The sequence below is a fragment of the Anomaloglossus baeobatrachus genome, chromosome 3, assembly GCF_048569485.1.
Source record: "Anomaloglossus baeobatrachus isolate aAnoBae1 chromosome 3, aAnoBae1.hap1, whole genome shotgun sequence".
In the NCBI taxonomy this organism is placed as follows: Eukaryota; Metazoa; Chordata; class Amphibia; order Anura; family Aromobatidae; genus Anomaloglossus; species Anomaloglossus baeobatrachus.
The window spans coordinates 212,402,624-212,420,757 of record NC_134355.1 but is presented as its reverse complement, the minus strand read 5'-3'; the positions used below and the strand labels follow the sequence as shown (position 1 = coordinate 212,420,757).

At 44.5% G+C, this 18,134-nt stretch overlaps 1 protein-coding gene across 1 annotated transcript in view; it reads left to right on the top strand.

Annotated features, from left to right (window-relative positions):
• LOC142297199 (AT-rich interactive domain-containing protein 4B-like) overlaps positions 1 to 18,134 on the top strand; it is a 256,070-nt gene that overhangs the window by 184,679 nt on the left and 53,257 nt on the right. Inside the window, exon 7 of the mRNA XM_075341465.1 lies at positions 13,175 to 13,321. Within this exon, the coding sequence (XP_075197580.1) occupies positions 13,175 to 13,321 (147 nt within the window). The remainder of the gene's footprint in view (positions 1 to 13,174; positions 13,322 to 18,134) is intronic.

Below are 18,134 nucleotides of genomic sequence, written 5' to 3'. Positions count from 1 at the left end.
AAAATACCATTAGGTATATGTAAGGCCTATATCAGAACAAGTCCCACAGCTGTAATACTGATCGCCGCCATTGTAAGCTCCAAAGGGGCATTGTTGTGAATGTCATCCGAGTGGGTGCTGGTGTGGAGCTCCCTCTGGTGGCCAGGAATGGTAATGAAGCTGAGTCTGAATCTGTGACTCAAACAGGTGATGGAATTAATAAGGAATCCAGGAAGTCCTATTGCAGATCAGCCTTGTGTATTTAGGAGAGCAGTTTCTGCCTGGTGGCCGCCAGTGGTGCATATTTCTTGCTGCTTCTGAAGATGGCTTGGAGTTTTCCCTTCAGTTTCTCACACGTATTCTGTGCCTGAATCTTCTCCAGATAAGTTGACTAGTTTCTGAGCTTAATCTCTGGATTTGCACTTAAGGGTGTTTCTGCTTACTCCATTTTGTTCTGTGTTTTGGTTTCTTGTTTGTGAGGATCTGTCTCTCTGCTTTTGTGAGCAGGGCAGTTCCTCCAGCAAGAAAGGGAGCTTGCTCCCTGTTCATGTTTGGATTATTTGCACTTTAGAATATTATTTGTTCTGTGATTTTGTTTCTTCCCATTAGATCTTCAGTTCTGTTTGAAGTGTCTGGCACAAGAGTACCTGATATAGTGGGGGAGAGACCAAGTGGTCTTAGGATTTTTTTTCTATCAGGAGTTTGGCATTTTTTGCAGGGTTTATTTGCTGGCCGCAATCAGTTATCTTTCCTGTCCTGTTGTATCTAGTAAGTCGGGCCTCACCTTTGCTAATCTATATATTCTATCTGTGTATTGTGTTTTCTTACATCACCGTTGTTGCATGTTGGGAGCTTGCTATTTCTCTGGGGACTGCTCCGAGGCAAGTTAGGATTCCTCATTTCTATTTTTGAAGTGTAGCAAATTTCTCCGGCAGTGACGAGGTGTCTAGGAGTGTTAGGAACATCCCACTGCTACTTCTAGTGTTGGCCAATAGATAGGGGATTCTGGTCAACTTAGTTTCCAACTACTCTTGTGGTTTTGTTTTTTCCTGATTAATGGGATTTTTTGTGATCGCCCACGGTTACCAGTTCATAACAGTATAAAAAAAAAGGTACTCAAAAGAAGGATTTTTTTTTTATTCTGTATATTTTTCCTCTTATTCTTTAAGTTCCATGAAAGATCTTTTGCTGGCATGGATATTAACCAGTTGTCTGATCGTGTTGAGCATCTTGCTTCTGAGGTTCAGGGTATATCGACTTATCTTAGACAGACTCCTGTTGTAGAACCTAAAATTCTCATTCCTGAATTTTTCTTTAATGATAGGTCTAAATTCCTGAATTTTAAAAATAATTGTAAATTATTTTTTGCCTTAAGACCTAAGTCCTCAGGTGCAGTTGGTTAGGATTGTCATCTCTTTGTTGCACGGTGACTCTCAGGACTGGGCCTTTTCCTTGGCTCTTGGTGATCCGATTCTTGCTGATGTGGATTCCTTTTTTCAGGCCCTGGAATTCTTGTATGACGAATCTAATGTTGTGGATCAAGCTGAGAAGGCTTTGATGGCATTGATCCAGGGTCAGGATTCTGCTGACATTTTTTGTCAGAGATTCGGAAAGTGGGCGGTCCTTACCAAATGGAATGATGATGCTCTTGCGGCACTTTTTCGGAAGGGTCTTGCGGATACTGTGAAAGATGTTATGGTGGTATTTCCTATCCCTTCTGGTCTCGATGCCTCTATGGCTTTAGCCATTCAGATTGATAGACGTTTACGTGAGCGCAAAACGATACGTGCAGATGTATTGCTTGCGGAACAGTCTTCAGAGCCTATGCAGTGTAGGGGTTCTCTCTTATACTGAGCGGCAGGGTTTTAGATGGAGAAACAAATTATGTTTCTGTTGTGGAGACACTTCTCACACTATCTCTGTCTACCCTAAACGAGAAAAGAGATTTGCTCATTCATTTACTGGTACCCACAACCTAAATTTCTTTTGTCAGTCTCTTTAATTTGCTCGTTATCCTTGTGTTCTGCTATGACTTTTCTTGATTCAGGGGCTGCCCTGAACTAAATGGATTTTGGGTTTGCTAAAGGTTGTGGCTTTCCCTTAGTACCTTTGGAAACTCCTATTCCTTTAAGGGGCATTGATGCTATTCCCTTAGCTGAGAATAAACCCCACTTTTGGACCCAGGTGACTATGAGGGTTGCACCAGCTCATCAGAAGAATTGTAAATTTTTGGTACCTCACAACTTGCATGATATTTTGGTACTGGGATTCCCTTGGCTGCAGACCCATAATCCAGGTCTAGATTGGAGATCCTTGTCTGTGGTTAGTTGGGGTTGTCAACGTGTGCATAATGATCTTTCTGTGTTGTCTATTTCTGCTCAGACACGTGATGTACCTGAATATTTGTCAGACTTCCTTGATGTGTTTAATGATACTGGATCTGATTCCTTGCCTCCCCATAGGGAGTGTGATTGTGCCATTGAATTAGTGCCAGGTTGCAAATTTCATAAGGGACGGAGTTTCAATTTGTCTGTGCCTGACCATGATGCAATGTGAACCTATATTAAGGAGTAATTGGAAAAAGGTCATATTAGATTGTCATCTTCGCCCCTGGGTGCCGTTTTTTTCTTTGTGTCCAAGAAGGATAGGTCAATGAGATCTTGTATTGACTATTGCCTCTTTAATAAAATCACTGTTAAATATCAGTATCCTTTGCTCCTGATGTCAGATCTATTTTCCAGAGTTAAGGGGGCTAAATGGTTTACTAAACTTGATCTTAAGGGGGCATACAATCTCATTTGAATTAAGGAGGGTGATGAATGGAAGACGGCTTTTAATACCCCTGAGGGGAAATTTGAGTACCTAGTGATGCCTTTTGGGCTCACTAATGCCCCATCTATCTTCCAGTCATTCATGAATGATATTTTCCAGGAACTAACTGGTAAGTTTCTGATTGTCTATTTGGATGATATTTTGATTTTTTCTGATGATTGGGACTCTCATGTTGAGCAAGTTCGGACTGTTTTTCCAGTTCTTAAGAACAATGCATTGTACGTTAAGGGGTCAAAATGTCTCTTTGGCGTACAAAAAAAATCCTTTTGGGGGTTTATTTTGTCCCCGTCTTCTATTGAAATGGATCCGGTCAAGCTTCAAGCCATTTATTACTGGGTTCAGCCTACTTCTTTAAAATCCCTTCAGAAATTTTTGGGTTTTGAAAATTTCTACCGTAAATTTTGTAGCGGGGTGGGGGTCCCCCAGGGCGACAAATAGGCAGTGACCCAAAAAGTTCGATCAACACAGGTTTATTGCCATCGCTGAACAGGTAAACGTCCTCCGGTATACAGCCAGGCTATACACAGTCCATAGGATACCACGTCACACAGGTACCGGTTGCCGTAGAAGACGGTCTTACTATACCTCGCCCTGCTATTTCAGGTGGGCCCACAGACCTGTGTTATCGCTCCACACAGGTCTGAACTCCTCTCAGCTTCTGCTCTGCAGCTTACAAAAAGCCGACTCTGCCCCGCCCAGGCCTTTATAGAGACCTTTTAATTGAACTGTGGTCATGAGCCACCTGCATAACCCGGCCTGGAGATAGTGGACTGACCGCTAAGCAGGGCTCTAATATGTTTCTGTACGCATTCTGGAAGATACATACCGTACGTCACATATGAATGGCCCCACTATCTCACAATTTATAGACAATTTCTCTAGTATTGTTAAGCCTTTGACGGATTTGACCAAAAAGGGAGCTGATGTTGAAAATTGGACCCCAGAGGCCATTATGGCCTTCCAGGAGCTTAAAAAGAGGTTCACTTCTGCCCCTGTCCTGCATCAACCTGATGTTTCTCTTCCGTTTCAAGTGGAGATAGATGCCTCAGAGATTGGAGCAGGAGCTGTTTTTTCTCAAAGAGATCCTATAACTTCCAAACTGAAGCCTTGCGCCTTGTCTCAGAAATTTTCTCCATCTGAACGAAACTATGATGTGCGTAATCAGGAATTATTGGCTATGAAGTGGACTTTTGAAGAATGAAGACATTAGTTGGAGGGGGCTAGACATCAAATTGTGGTGCTCACTGATCATAAGAATCTGACCTACCTTGAATCTGCCAAGAGACTGAATCCTAGGCAGGCCAGGTGGGCTCTATTTTTTATGCGTTTCGAATTTGTGGTCTCTTTTCTACCAGGCACTAAGAATATTAAAGCAGATGCCATTTTTAGAAGTTTTTTTTGCTGATTCTCTTGATGTTGCTGAGCCATCTACCATCCTGAATGAAGGTGTGGTCCTCTCCGCCATTTCGCCCGATTTGAGAGATTTCAGGGGGACAAACCTGAGAGATGCCCTGTGGGGAAACTGTTTGATCAGTGGAGGAGTATAGAAATAGCCACTGGGTTAGTTTCACAATTTGTCAAAATCAGAACAGCAATGTTATTTTAAGCATCGGGGTCACCACATGCGCAAAAAAATTATTAAAAATTAACTTTTAATCGATTCATTAAAATGAGGATAAACCTCACCAATAAAAGGACAAACAATACAAATAAGGTTTGGCCCCTCCTACTTTTCCAAGGGTTCAATGCAAACCATAGATAGGCTAGTACCGCTATACAAAATGGGACTTATCTCACCCATAAACTAGGTGCCAATTTCAAAAAAGTCCACTAATAAATAGAAAATGGATTTATCTCACCAAATTCTTATATACCACATATTACATTCAAATGGGTTCAGGCATCCTCATGGCGGAACCTCATGATTATAAAAATGTGCCTCCCAACGCGTTTCGTTCGAAAAGCAAACTCTTCAGGGGAGCTTATAATTGTGGCAATTCCATCTCAGATCTCATTAAAAATGAGTCCATTATATCCAAAATATGCTGAAACAAAACATATACAAAATAACAATAAGTATCAGCATAACAGCTATTAATCACACACTCATATGTGGAGAGACTCACCAATAAACATAGACTCAATAGGGAGTCACGTATGCGGTAATTCCAATTCAGGTCCCATAAACCATGGACCTCACTCGTAATGACATGCTGAAATACATTTATAAAAGAACAAACACCAGCATGTCAGGACGATTTATTCCATGATAGCATATATCCAGGGGCTCAGATATCAAATTAATCAAAATTGAAAACCACCTATTAAAAGGCTAATAATTAAATAAATATCTCCCATATGTCCATATCGATCACAGCAAACCTCTCATACCTACATAGTTCATCAGGTGAATTTTATTAAGCGCTTATGGAAGAGCTTACCATCGGAGAGTAGAAAGGAAACAGAAAACCACCACATAAAGGCTACCCTTGCCCTAAATGAACTAACTAAGATTCAGGAGGCAATTTAATAACGAGTACTTACCATAAACCGACTTCTACGAACTCGTTATTAAAATGGGAAAGCAGTTATCCTTTGAGTCTGAAGAGGGGCATTCCAAAGGGACAGTTCGCTAGAATTTGGAGGAACTGTTCTGATGAAATGCATTATGCATTTCCAAAACCAGTCAAAGGATCTAGAGAGAAGATTCTTAGAAAGAGGATATCCAGGACAAGTGATAAGCAGAGCGGCTGCCGACATAGAGAAGGTCGAAAGAACAGACCTTTTATATCCCCCTAAAAAAGTGGTGAAGGACGAGGGCAGGGATGTGATGAGATTCATAACAACTTTCAACAATGGAGCGGGTGATGTAAGAAATATCCTTGAGAAATATTGGCCCATTTTAAAAATGGATGGCGATATAGGAGGCCTTCTTACAGACAGGCCATCCATCACGTATAGGAGAGCGAGATCGCTGAAAGACAGGCTGGTCCACAGCTATCTCGCCCCAAAAAAACCCTTTGATGTTATGCCAACGCTGAAGGGTTGCTATAAATGTAATGGATGTATTGCCTGTAACTCCATCACAGTGGGGAAAAAATTCCTTAGTCAAGTAACCAAGAATGAGTATGACATCCGGTTCTTTATTAATTGTGCAACACGAGGTGTGATATATAAGGTGACCTGTATATGTAATATGGAGTATGTAGGTAAGACTCGCAGGGAATTGAGACGACGGATTGGAGAACATTTGAGGGATATTAGACTTAATAATGATACACCATTGGCGAGGCACATTAACAAGGTGCATAATGGAGATTCCACTGTTTTGAAATTTCAGGGTATCGATCACATCAAACCTCTGCCTAGAGGAGGGAACTGGGACAGGAGACTTTTACAATAGGAATCCAGATGGATATTCTGGTTGAAGACACTTCATCCTAATGGTTTAAATGAGGAACTCTCTTTTGCACCCTTTATTTAGTGGTGTTATAGGGGGATCTCAGTGAGGAGGGTGAGACGTCGGCCGAGTGGGGGCGCCCACACATCGTTCTATCATACGGCACCGACCCCCACGTGATAGGTAGGGCTATCCCTTAAAGTCAGTTCATTTAGGGCAAGGGTAGCCTTTGTGTAGTGGTTTTCTGTTTCCTTTCTACTCTCCGATGGTAAGCTCTTCCATAAACCCTTAATAAAATTCACCTGATGAACTATGTAGGTATGAGAGGTTTGCTGTGATCGATATGGACATATGGGAGATATTTATTTAATTATTAGCCTTTTAGTAGGTGGTTTTCAATTTTGATTAATTTGATATCTGAGCCCCTTTGCTATTTTGACCCTTGAGCGTAATATTGATTTTGAACTAGTTTTGAAGTCCCCATATTTCTGGGTGACATACTCTCAATGTGGGGCTACTGTTCTCCACGAGTATGTCTTTGATTTATTGTGGTGATATGGCTGTGATCTGTTTGAATATGGTATGCAATCACCTTTGCACTGCTTGTGAAACACACTGGTTAAACCGATTGTTTAAAATAAGCGGGTTTAGTTACCAAGTTATAAGCAGTTTATACTAAGCTTCTTATCTGTACAAACAATACCCTCCTAGGGGTTACTTGTGAGTCATCTTTGGAGGATTGGACGATTCTGTGATGTTGCATTTAAATCGGAATGACACTGTGTGCTGCATTCTATCTTGTAATACAGGGCTGTCCTCCCTGTCTGTGTGACGTAATGTCACATGACTTGCTGAAGGGAGGTGCGCATTACCGTGGTTACGGTGTAAACATCATGACGTGGTGTGCTCGGCTGCGGTCATGTGACCGGGATGGGCGGAAACCATGTCACACACTATTGCAGGGTGGGAACATTTAAACCCTTACAGTCTGCGGTGGCTCTTTTGATAGAGCGAGAAGCACGGCCGCTCCTGCCACGTGGTGAGTCTCCCTGTTATGGATATATGCTGTCATGGAATAAATCGTCCTGACATGCTGGTGTTTGTTCTTTTATAAATGTATTTCAGCATGTCATTAGGAGTGAGGTCCATGGTTTATGGGACCTGAATTGGAATTACCGCATACGTGACTCCCTATTGAGTCTATGTTTATTGGTGAGTCTCTCCACATATGAGTGTGTGATTAATAGCTGTTATGCTGATACTTATTGTTATTTTGTATATGTTTTGTTTCAGCATATTTTGGATATAATGGACTCATTTTTAATGAGACCTGAGATGGAATTGCCACAATTATAAGCTCCCCTGAAGAGTTTGCTTTTCGAACGAAACGCGTTGGGAGGCACATTTTTATAATCATGAGGTTCCGCCATGAGGATGCCTGAACCCATTTGAATCTAATATGTGGTATATAACAATTTGGTGAGATAAATCCATTTTCTATTTATTAGTGGACTTTTTTGAAATTGGCACCTAGTTCATGGGTGAGATTAGTCCCATTTTGTATAGCGGTACTAGCCTATCTATGGTTTGCAGTGAACCCTTGGAAAAGTAGGAGGGGCCAAACCTTATTTGTATTGTTTGTCCTTTTATTGGTGAGGTTTATCCTCATTTTAATGAATCGATTTAAAAGTTAATTTTTAATAATTTTTTTGCGCATGTGGTGACCCCGATGCTTAAAATAACATTGCTGTTCTGTCAATGGAGGAGTAGAGTTATGTCCCAGATTCATTGTTCCGTCTTGGCTGGTCATCGTGGGATTCTTGGTACTACGGATCTAGTAAGTAGGTCTTTTTGGTGGCCTTCTTTATCTCGGGATGTCAGGTGTTTTGTGCAATCTTGTGGGGTTTGTTCTAGATCCAAGCCTTGTTGTTCATGTTCTAGTGGGTTGTTATTGCCATTGCCTTACCTAAGAGACCTTGGACTCATATCGCTATGAATTTTATTTCGGATCTTCCTGTCTCTCAGAGGATGACGGTTAATTAGGTTGCTTCTGATAGATTTTCTAAGATGGTCCATTTGGTACCATTGCCTTAGCTGCCGTCTTCATCAGAGTTGGTGTCCTTGTTTTTTTAACAGGTGGTTCGTTTACATGGTATTCCTGAGAATATTGTGTCAGATAGAGGAGTTCAGTTTGTGTCCAGATTTTGGAGAGCATTTTGTTCTAAATTAGGAATTGGGCTGTATTTTTCTTCTGCGTTTCATCCTCAGACCAATGGTCAGACTGAGAGAGCAAACCAGACCTTGGAAACCTATTTGAGGTGTTTTATATCGGCGGATCAGGATGACTGGGTTTCGTTTTTGCCATTGGCAGAGTTTGCTCTCAATAATAGGGCTAGCTCTGCTACTTTGATGTCTCAGTTTTTCTGCAATTTTGGGTTTCGTCTGAGCTTTTCTTCAGGACAGGTTGAGGCTTCGGGCTGTCCGAGAGTTGATTCTGTGGTGGAGAGAATGCAGCAGATTTGGGGTCAGGTAGTGGACAATTTGTTTCAGTTATAACCTGTCAAAGTGACACTAGTCAGAAATGAAAAAATTGGCTTGGTCATGAAGGTGAAAACAGGCTCTAGGGTAAAGGTGTTAAACAGTTTTAATCAAAACTGCAGAACCCAGTAAAGTACAACACTAGAATCAGTGTCTTTGCCCTAACATCATGCTGCTCTCAAATAAGGTAACCAATACCAGGTGACAGATTCCCTGTAGTAGTATATTCTGAGGATTGGCCATAAAAATCTGGGATGAAAACACACTTTTAAGGTCCGAAACAGGTGCCCTAGCAGAGATAGATAAAGTGAACGCACACACTTTGCTGCATTATCTCTTTACAGTAAAGGGTATGTGTGTTTATAGCAGTTGAAATAAATGGAATATAAGTGACAGAAAAAAGTATTAGATTATAGTCCCCAGGAAGTAGACTCTTCCTCCATAATTGCAATGAAAAGCATACAGAGCCTCATCTATGTGTATATTGCTATTTCTTTTTGTTTGGGCTTGAGAGTAGAGTTTTCTACCCAATACTGCTGCTCATTCTGCTCTGGTCTATTCCGCAAAGTTGATAAGGGAATTACAAAAAAGACAGAGTCCAATTCATAAAGGTGTTTACGCCAGTTTTCTGGTGTAAAACACCGTCATTGTCACGAGGTGACTGTTAGGATAGCAGAGGACCGGGGCTCCTATGCTGTTCCTCAAGCTAAGGGAACCTAGGCTATCCCTAACCTCAGGGTTACTCCTGATGGTGGAGAAGCCTGAGTCCCATATCTGATTATGCTCTTGACCAGTACTACTCTGGTACCCCCCTTCCATCAGGGAAGGACGGGGCAGGAGTGTGATGGAAAACAGATAAAGACAGACATTGAAAACCAAAACTATGACACACACACAGGAATAGACAATGGGAGACTCGGGAGAAAAGCAAGAACAGGAAAGTAACAAGAAAAAGGCAACAAAAGTTAACTCCGCAACTGCACGCAACCTTTTGCAACAAGTATAACAACCACCAGCTAGTCTGGATCACAACACCTCACCAGACCAGATAAGCTATAGCTGGCATAGGTGGAAGGATCTAGGCTGCATATGTGCCGCCCCCACGCTTGTAGCAGCCGAGCTGCTCGGATCCGGACCCGCTGTGTGGGTCGAGGGATCCTCTGGACCCGGACGTAGTTGTACGACCTTGGCCGTATTCAGTTCGTGACGCCACCCACGGTGTGTGGTGAAGTGGGACACCACCGCTGCTGTTATGGGACACCCGGGGGAGATGTAGTGGCAGCTGGATGTTAACCCCTCCGTGGGTAGGGATGGTTGCCCCGGGACCCACTGTCTCTGTGCAGGGTATGGCGATGGCAGGGGCTTGCACGCCTGGACGTACCAGGGATGTTTGGTTGCTCACAATTAAATGAATCACACGAGTCTTTTGGTAAACCAAGGTGCTGGTGGCCGGCCGCCGCGGCCGGTTGTACTCTGGTCCCCATACCCGGGCTGGTGGTCGCCGTCTTTTCCCTCTGCACTGTGTTAGCTTGTGTTGGACTTCCCGGTATGGAACACGGGAGTCTGCTCCCGGCTTGTTGTGTACCTGAGGAGCCGTGCCACTGATGCTGACCCGTGGGATCTATGGGCCCTGGCGGTTGCCCTATCCCTCTCTGTGGGTAGTTGTCTGCTTTTGGGACTTTGGTTGGGACAGGACCTATAATCCTGCCCTTAATCGATTCATTAGCTAGGCCGTTGGTTCCGGTCCTGGCTTCAGGGTCCGAGTCAGGTCTCTTTTGTCGGTACCGGCGGGCTCCAACCCTGTCCCGGTCCACCTCGGATCTCCGGCTGCCGTCTTCCCGTCGCCTGCCAACGGAGACCACCATCTGCCACCTAGCCAAGGTACCAGGGCTCCAACCCTGGCACCGTTCAACTTGAGCTACTCCACTGCTGGAGCTACACCTAGCTCCAGCCTCTACTCCTCTCAACTTGAACTACAACTTAATTTGTCTGTTTTTCCGCCCCGGGCTGTGTAGACCCCTAGGTGGGCGTTCCCTAACCGCCTGGTCCCGCCCACTGGTGTGCCTGTGTTGCCCTGAGGGGGGTGACTAGGTTTTGAGGTCGGCTGTATGTGACCCTGTGGGGGATGGTGTTATGCGGGGGCCTATTGTGTGACTACCTGGTTTTGCTAGGGCGTCACACATATTTAGGAGAGAAGCTGATGTGATTGGCTTCCCCACAACATACAACATTTGATCAAAGGAGACTAACAAGCAGACATGTGTCGTAAAATTATATGGCAACCTAGAAGTTGTTCAAAAATGTTGCGACTTTCGATATTTTGATGTCAGTCATGGCCACCTTTGCAAAATGTGCTTATTACGCCTGTCAAATACATAAAAATGTACCATTCTTTAGTTGGGGTAATTTTCCTATCAATGCATTTCAATCTCTGAGTGGAGTACATTTTTGGGGGCAGCATATGCCAGTTAACAAATTAAGCACATCACAAGTGTGAAAAAGAGTGGACGACCACTGGAAATCTGCATGGGTTCTGTGTGATACACCAGAAAATAGATATATGAAAAAGGAGAAAGGGAATGTTGATGAACAATAATCCTTTAAGCTATAATAAAGTAGAACATACGTTTATTAAACAATGTAGAAGCACAAAAAGGGGATCATAACAATTAAATGAAATGAAGAGTAGGGGAAATACTTTTCACTGGAATGAGAGTCTCTCAAGCATAAGTGTAGGGACACAAACAATCCACATATCCAGATAATGTATGGCCAAATAAATGGGTTGCTAGAATGCAAAACATGATGTGCAAAAAATAATTAACTTTCTGTATATGGTACATTTATAGCAAACAATATAGGTAAACCTGTATAAACTTGATGGGGCACAAGGAATAAAAAATCTCTGACCAGATTAAAGAAAGATGTAATTTGTTAAGTGGTGTGCTCCTCTTAATGAATTAGGCACATTATAATCAATGAGCCTCTTCATTAAGACTTGAGTACACAACACCAGTCTTAAAGGGAACCTGTCATCAGAAATTTTGCTTTAAACCTAAAAGATTCCCCCTCTGCAGCTCGTGGGCTGCATTCTAGCAAGGTTCCTGTACTTTTTGTGCCCTCTTTTAAACCAAATTAAACACTTTATAAAGTTGTACCTTTTTGTCTGCAATTCTTGTAAATTGTCCATGTGGGCGGGCCGTGTGGTATCGGCTACTGTCCCTCCTTCTGGTTTACGCCGTCCCCCATTGCTTCATTTCATAGATCAGGACGCCGCCCACAGCGCCAGAGGTCCCGTGCACGCGAGGACTGCTGGTGACGTGGTCGCAGGCACGATATTATGAGCGGCGCTGTGAATGCATCACAAGTGCCCGCCCATAATACCGTGGCCGCGCTCTCCCCTTTACCTCCTGCGTTCTGCGCAAGCGCTGGCCAAATTATCCAACGTCACCTTCTTCCCATCCTGCCCTGCAGCAGGAAATAGATGGGAGGAGCGGATCAGGCCACCACAGGTTACGAGGAGACGCTTGCGCAGAACGCAGGAGGCAAAGGGGAAAGTGCGGTCACGAGGTTATGGGTGACACTTGCTGATGACACTCACAGCGCCGCCCATAACCTCGTGCCCGCTACAGTCGCACAGCGCATGCGCGGGACCACGGGCGCCCAGGGGCGGCGTCCTGAGGTTTGAAATTCAGCGTTCGGGGGGCGGCGTAAATCGGCAGGAGGACAGTAACCGACACCAGGCAGCCCGCCCCCATGGATAATTTTCAAAATTTACATACGAAAAGGTACAAGTTTATAAAGTATTTATTTTGGTATAAAAGGGGCCACAAAAACTATAGGAACATTGCTAGAATGCAGCCCAGGAGCTGCAGAGGGGGAAACTTTTAGGTTTACAGGTAAATTTCTGATGACAGGTTCCCTTTAATGAATTGGGCCCTAAGTGGCAGCGTACTGTAACTTTTCAAGGAATAAGAAAAAAGAAACAAAATATTTCAGCTCACCGATCAGTTGCAGTCCAACTCCACCTGAGAATCCAGTGCATGGAGTGGCAGGGCAACCAAGGCAAGTATTCCAATATGTGAAAAAATCCAGCGCAATCCTCAAAGTCTTTAAAATGTAGACTTTATTCATATCCAAATATAAAATCACAGGAACAAGCACAAGCAGCTGAAGAAAAATTTAGCGCATGTGCTCAGAACAACTTGTTTCGACATGTAGTCTTCATCATGATCTGATTTTCAAGGAATAGCATGAAAACTGGAATATGTTTATCTTAAGAATCTGATTTAAAGGCTATGTACACCTAAGCATTTAAGTAATAGCTTATTTAAGTGTCACAATCTTGCATTAAAGGTTTTAATCAATAAAATTATTAATATACAGAATTTGATGTCTTTCTTATTCATTTCATATTATTTTCAGCTGACCTAGAAAACATGGCAAGTGTAGAACGTATTGCATTTCTTGAGGAAAAACTTCAAGAACTTCAGAAACACTATGTGTCATTAAAATCTGAATTAGCTTCCATTGATAGAAGAAGAAATCATTCTAAGAAGAAAGAAAGGGAAGGTATGTCTTTTACATCATTATCATCACCTATTACATCTTCTGTAGTTATAAAACTCTCTAAAGATCTAGGCTGATCTTATTATAGCCTAACATAAATCTGATAGGTATCATCACATACTTTGTAAACTCTTAGTACACAGAAGGAGATCATGTATACATGGTAAAGACCCCGTTACACGCAACGACGGATCTAACGATATATCGCCGGGGTCATGGATTCCGTGACGCACATCCGGCATCGTTAGCGACGTCGTTGCGTGTGACAGCAAAGAACGTCTGTTAACGATGGAAAATACTCACCTTATCGTCCATCGTTGACACGTCGTTCCTTTTTAAAAAATCGTTGCTTGTGCAGGACGGAGGTTGTTCGTCGTTCCCGAGGCAGCACACATCGCTAGGTGTGACACCTCGGGAACGACGATCTGCAGCTTACCTGCAGTCGCCGGCAATGAGGAAGGAAGGAGGTGGGCGGGATGTTACGTCCCGCTCATCTCCGCCCCTCCGCTTGTATTGAGCGGCCGCTTAGTGACGCCGCTGTGACGCCGAACGAACCTCCCCCTTAGAAAGGAGGCGGTCCGCCGGCAACAGCGACGTCGCTAGGCAGGTAAGTCCGTGTGACGGCTCCAAACGATTTTGTGCACCATGGGTAGCGATTTGCCCGTGATGCACAAACAATGGGGGTGGGTGCTTTCACCAGCGATATCGCTGCGTGTAACACCCCCTTTAAGCTTTGTGCGTGGAGTTGGTTTGGCTTTCTAGCACCTATCCCTATGAGCACCATTTGGCCACGTGCAGGCTCTCTTCAGTGTCATATTTACCTCCATTTTTATGGGAAAGAGGCTTATAGTGGTACAGTGGAACCGCTACTACAACTCCATGTAAAACAGTGGGCAACTAAAACCCTAGTAAATGGTGTATGTGATCTGCTAACAGCTACTACATAGCAACAGTCGTGGCTACCATCTGTTTATGAGCAGATATCTCAAAGTTGACAGACTTGTGATATTTCTCTAAAATGTTCAGGTAAACAAGATAAAACAGACTGTAAGTAAATTACAAATTATTATGAGATATTTACTACTATTCTAACTTCTGATTTGCCTTGGAAACAAACGTTATAATGTACTTCTGATTGGAAACAACTTTCCATTAATCAATAATACAATCTAAAGCCTGCTTTACATGTTACGATTCTGCATACGATATCGTATGCGATTGTAACCGCCCCCATCGTATATGCGGCACGTTCAATTTGTTGAATGTGCCGCACAAACAATTAACCCCCGTCACACGTACTTACCCGTCCATACGACCTCGATGTGGGCGGCGAACATCCACATCGACGTCACGCGGCAGCAGGCCAATAGAAGCGGAGGGGCGGAGATGAGCGGGACGTAAACATCCCGCCCACCGCCTTCCTTCCGCATTGCTGGCCGGGAGCCGAAGGACGCAGGTAAGATCTGTTCATCGTTCCTGTGGTGTCACACACTGCGATGTGTGCTACCCCGGGTACGATGAACAACCTGACGTTCAATTCATGAGGAATGAACGACGTGCGTACGATGAACGTTTTACCGTTCATTCGCAATCGCATGTAGCTATTACACACTACAATGTACCTTACGATGCCAGATGTGCGTCACTTACAACGTGACCCCGCCAACACATCGTAAGATATATTGTAGTGTGTAAAGTGGGCTATAGTTAAGAAAATTGTAGCCCCTTTTATTAAAAATAAGCCCTGTAGGCAGATTCTTATACAGCTCTGTGTCCGACTCACAGCTAGGAACAGCTCATTTACATATAAGAAAAACATGGATTTCTCTGGATTAAGACATGATCGCAGATAGCGAGGTATCGTTTTATTCAGCTTTCTATAACCTACATTCTTATGTAGATTGCTCTGGAGGATTGAACCTACTGATAGATTCTCAAGGCTATGTGCGCACTTACCGGATTCTGCCGTGGATTTTTTGCGGTTTTGCTGCATGTTTCGCTGCAGAAAATGTTCATAACATCTCTGCAGTGAATCACCAGCAAAACCTATGGGCAAAAAAAATCCTGTGCGCACTAGGCGGAATTTGACAGCTGCATGTTTTGCTGCGGGATTCCCGCAGCAAAAACAATTGCATGTCAATTCTTTTCCGCACGTCGCTGCGGGATTTCACTACATTGACTCCAATGTTAATCGTGAAATCCCGCAGGGAATAACGCAGGCAGCAAATTCTGTGCGGTTCACTGCGTTTTCCTGCGTTATTCCCTGCGGTATTTCGCAGTTTACCTCCGGTAATGTACATCGCTTGTCTGCGGTTTTGCAGGGAAGTGATGTCATTACAGGAAGAGTAAGCAAAGCAGAGAGTAAACACACACAGATCACACACACACAGACATCACAGACATAGAACACAGACACTGTTACGCCCGGGTGGTGGATCCTCTGGGCCGTGCACCGGACTCCCCCAGTGAAGCAACACAGAGCTAACCCCTATACAGGGACTGTCCGGTCACCCCACCAGAGGGCCTAGGTGCACGGTTGCCGGAGCACTAAGCGGGATAAGGTCAGAGTCCTTTCCGGAAGCTGGAATGAGGAAGTCCCTGGGGACAAAGAGTTCCTGGTGCCAGGTGTGATGACGATGCCCGGGTACCGGTGGCAGGTAGAGACGTCAGACGTGAGCAGAGTCCAACCGGTAGAAGAGGCTGAGGTCACCAGGTGAAGCCGAGGGTAGAAGGCAGGTTCAGACTGCAGAAGATGGTGGCGTCTCAGCTGACATTCCCCGTAGGACCACTCGGACAGGTTATGGTCAGGACCAGGTTTGCTTGGTAGAACTGGTTCTGTGGAAGACATAAAGTGAGAACGAGGCACAGCAAAGGGGACCTGAACTCCTAGCTACAGATCTCGTAGAACAGGCAACGCCCTAGAGGCAGGAAGCTCCTAATATACCTGACCCTGACTGATGCAATATCCTGTTTAGGAGTACTGGGTCTTTAAGAGGAGGTCAGTGACCGCGCGCGCGCCCTAATGCGCATGCGCGATGCCCGGGTGCCAGAGGCCAGAGCAGGGAGCGGTGCCGAGGATGCAGGGGAGACAGACAGGGTGTCCTGGGTCGCAGAGGAGAATGGGAGCCCGGGAGCCTGGAGGGTGCCGAGGAGGACGTGTGGCTGGAGGCAGGGGACCAGGGGACCGGAGCGGTGAGTGGGGAACGGCGTCGGGGCCCGGGGAGCGTGACAGACACACACACATAGAACACACATAGAAAGCAAACGGAAATATAGAAAACAAAGAACGTGGGCTCCGCTGTATATTTACCTTCCAGCCAAGGTAAGCACACAGCGGCGGCCCGGTATTCTCAGGCTGGGGAGGGAGAGGGGCAGGGTTAATGTCCCCCGCCTCACTCCCACCTCCCGCAGCCGAGAATATCAGCCGCAGCTGGCCCGGGACTGTCACATCCATTATGCGGCAGCACCGGCGTGTCCCCGGCTCTTCCTGCCACCGTGTAGCAGTGGCGGTCAGGGTAATACAAGGGGTTAATGGTGGCGGATCGCCGCCATTAACTCCAGGCTTGATCATGGCAGCGTCTATGAGACAGCTGACATGATCAACCCGTAAGTAAAGTGAAAAAACACACACAGAAAAATACTTTATTTTAAATAAAACAAACAAGCCTCGTTAACCCTTTTATTAACCCCTCCCGAAACAAAGCTCCGGCGTAATCCACAGGTCCTGCGCTGCTTACATCCAGCCGCGACTGTCACAGACACAGCGCTGAATGAATGCAGCAGACAGCAGAGGTAATTACCGGTCATTTCCCACGGCCGGTAATGTGAACTCACTGCCGACCGTGGGAAATGCAGCGATCTGTCCTCTATCTATCTGTCTATCTATCTACAGTTAGGTCCAGAAATATTTGGACAGTGACACAATTTTCGCGAGTTGGGTTCTGCATGCCACCACATTGGATTTGAAATGAAACCTCTACAACAGGATTCAAGTGCAGATAGTAACGTTTAATTTGAAGGTTTGAACAAAAATATCTGATAGAAATTGTAGGAATTGTACACATTTCTTTACAAACACTCCACATTTTAGGAGGTCAAAAGTAATTGTACAAATAAACCAAACCCAAACAAAATATTTTTATTTTCAATATTTTGTTGCGAATCCTTTGGAGGCAATCACTGCCTTAAGTCTGGAACCCATGGACATCACCAAACGCTGGGTTTCCTCCTTCTTAATGCTTTGCCAGGCCTTTACAGCCGCAGCCTTCAGGTCTTGCTTGTTTGTGGGTCTTTCCGTCTTAAGTCTGGATTTGAGCAAGTGAAATGCATGCTCAATTGGGTTAAGATCTGGTGATTGAGTTGGCCATTGCAGAATGTTCCACTTTTTTGCACTCATGAACTCCTCGGTAGCTTTGGCTGTATGCTTGGGGTCATTGTCCATCTGTACTATGAAGCGCCGTCCGATCAACTTTGCGGCATTTGGCTGAATCTCGGCTGAAAGTATATCCCGGTACACTTCAGAATTCATCCGGCTACTCTTGTCTGCTGTTATGTCATCAATAAACACAAGTGACCCAGTGCCATTGAAAGCCATGCATGCCCATGCCATCACGTTGCCTCCACCATGTTTTACAGAGGATGTGGTGTGCCTTGGATCATGTGCCGTTCCCTTTCTTCTCCAAACTTTTTTCTTCCCATCATTCTGGTACAGGTTGATCTTTGTCTCATCTGTCTATAGAATACTTTTCCAGAACTGAGCTGGCTTCATGAGGTGTTTTTCAGCAAATTTAACTCTGGCCTGTCTATTTTTGGAATT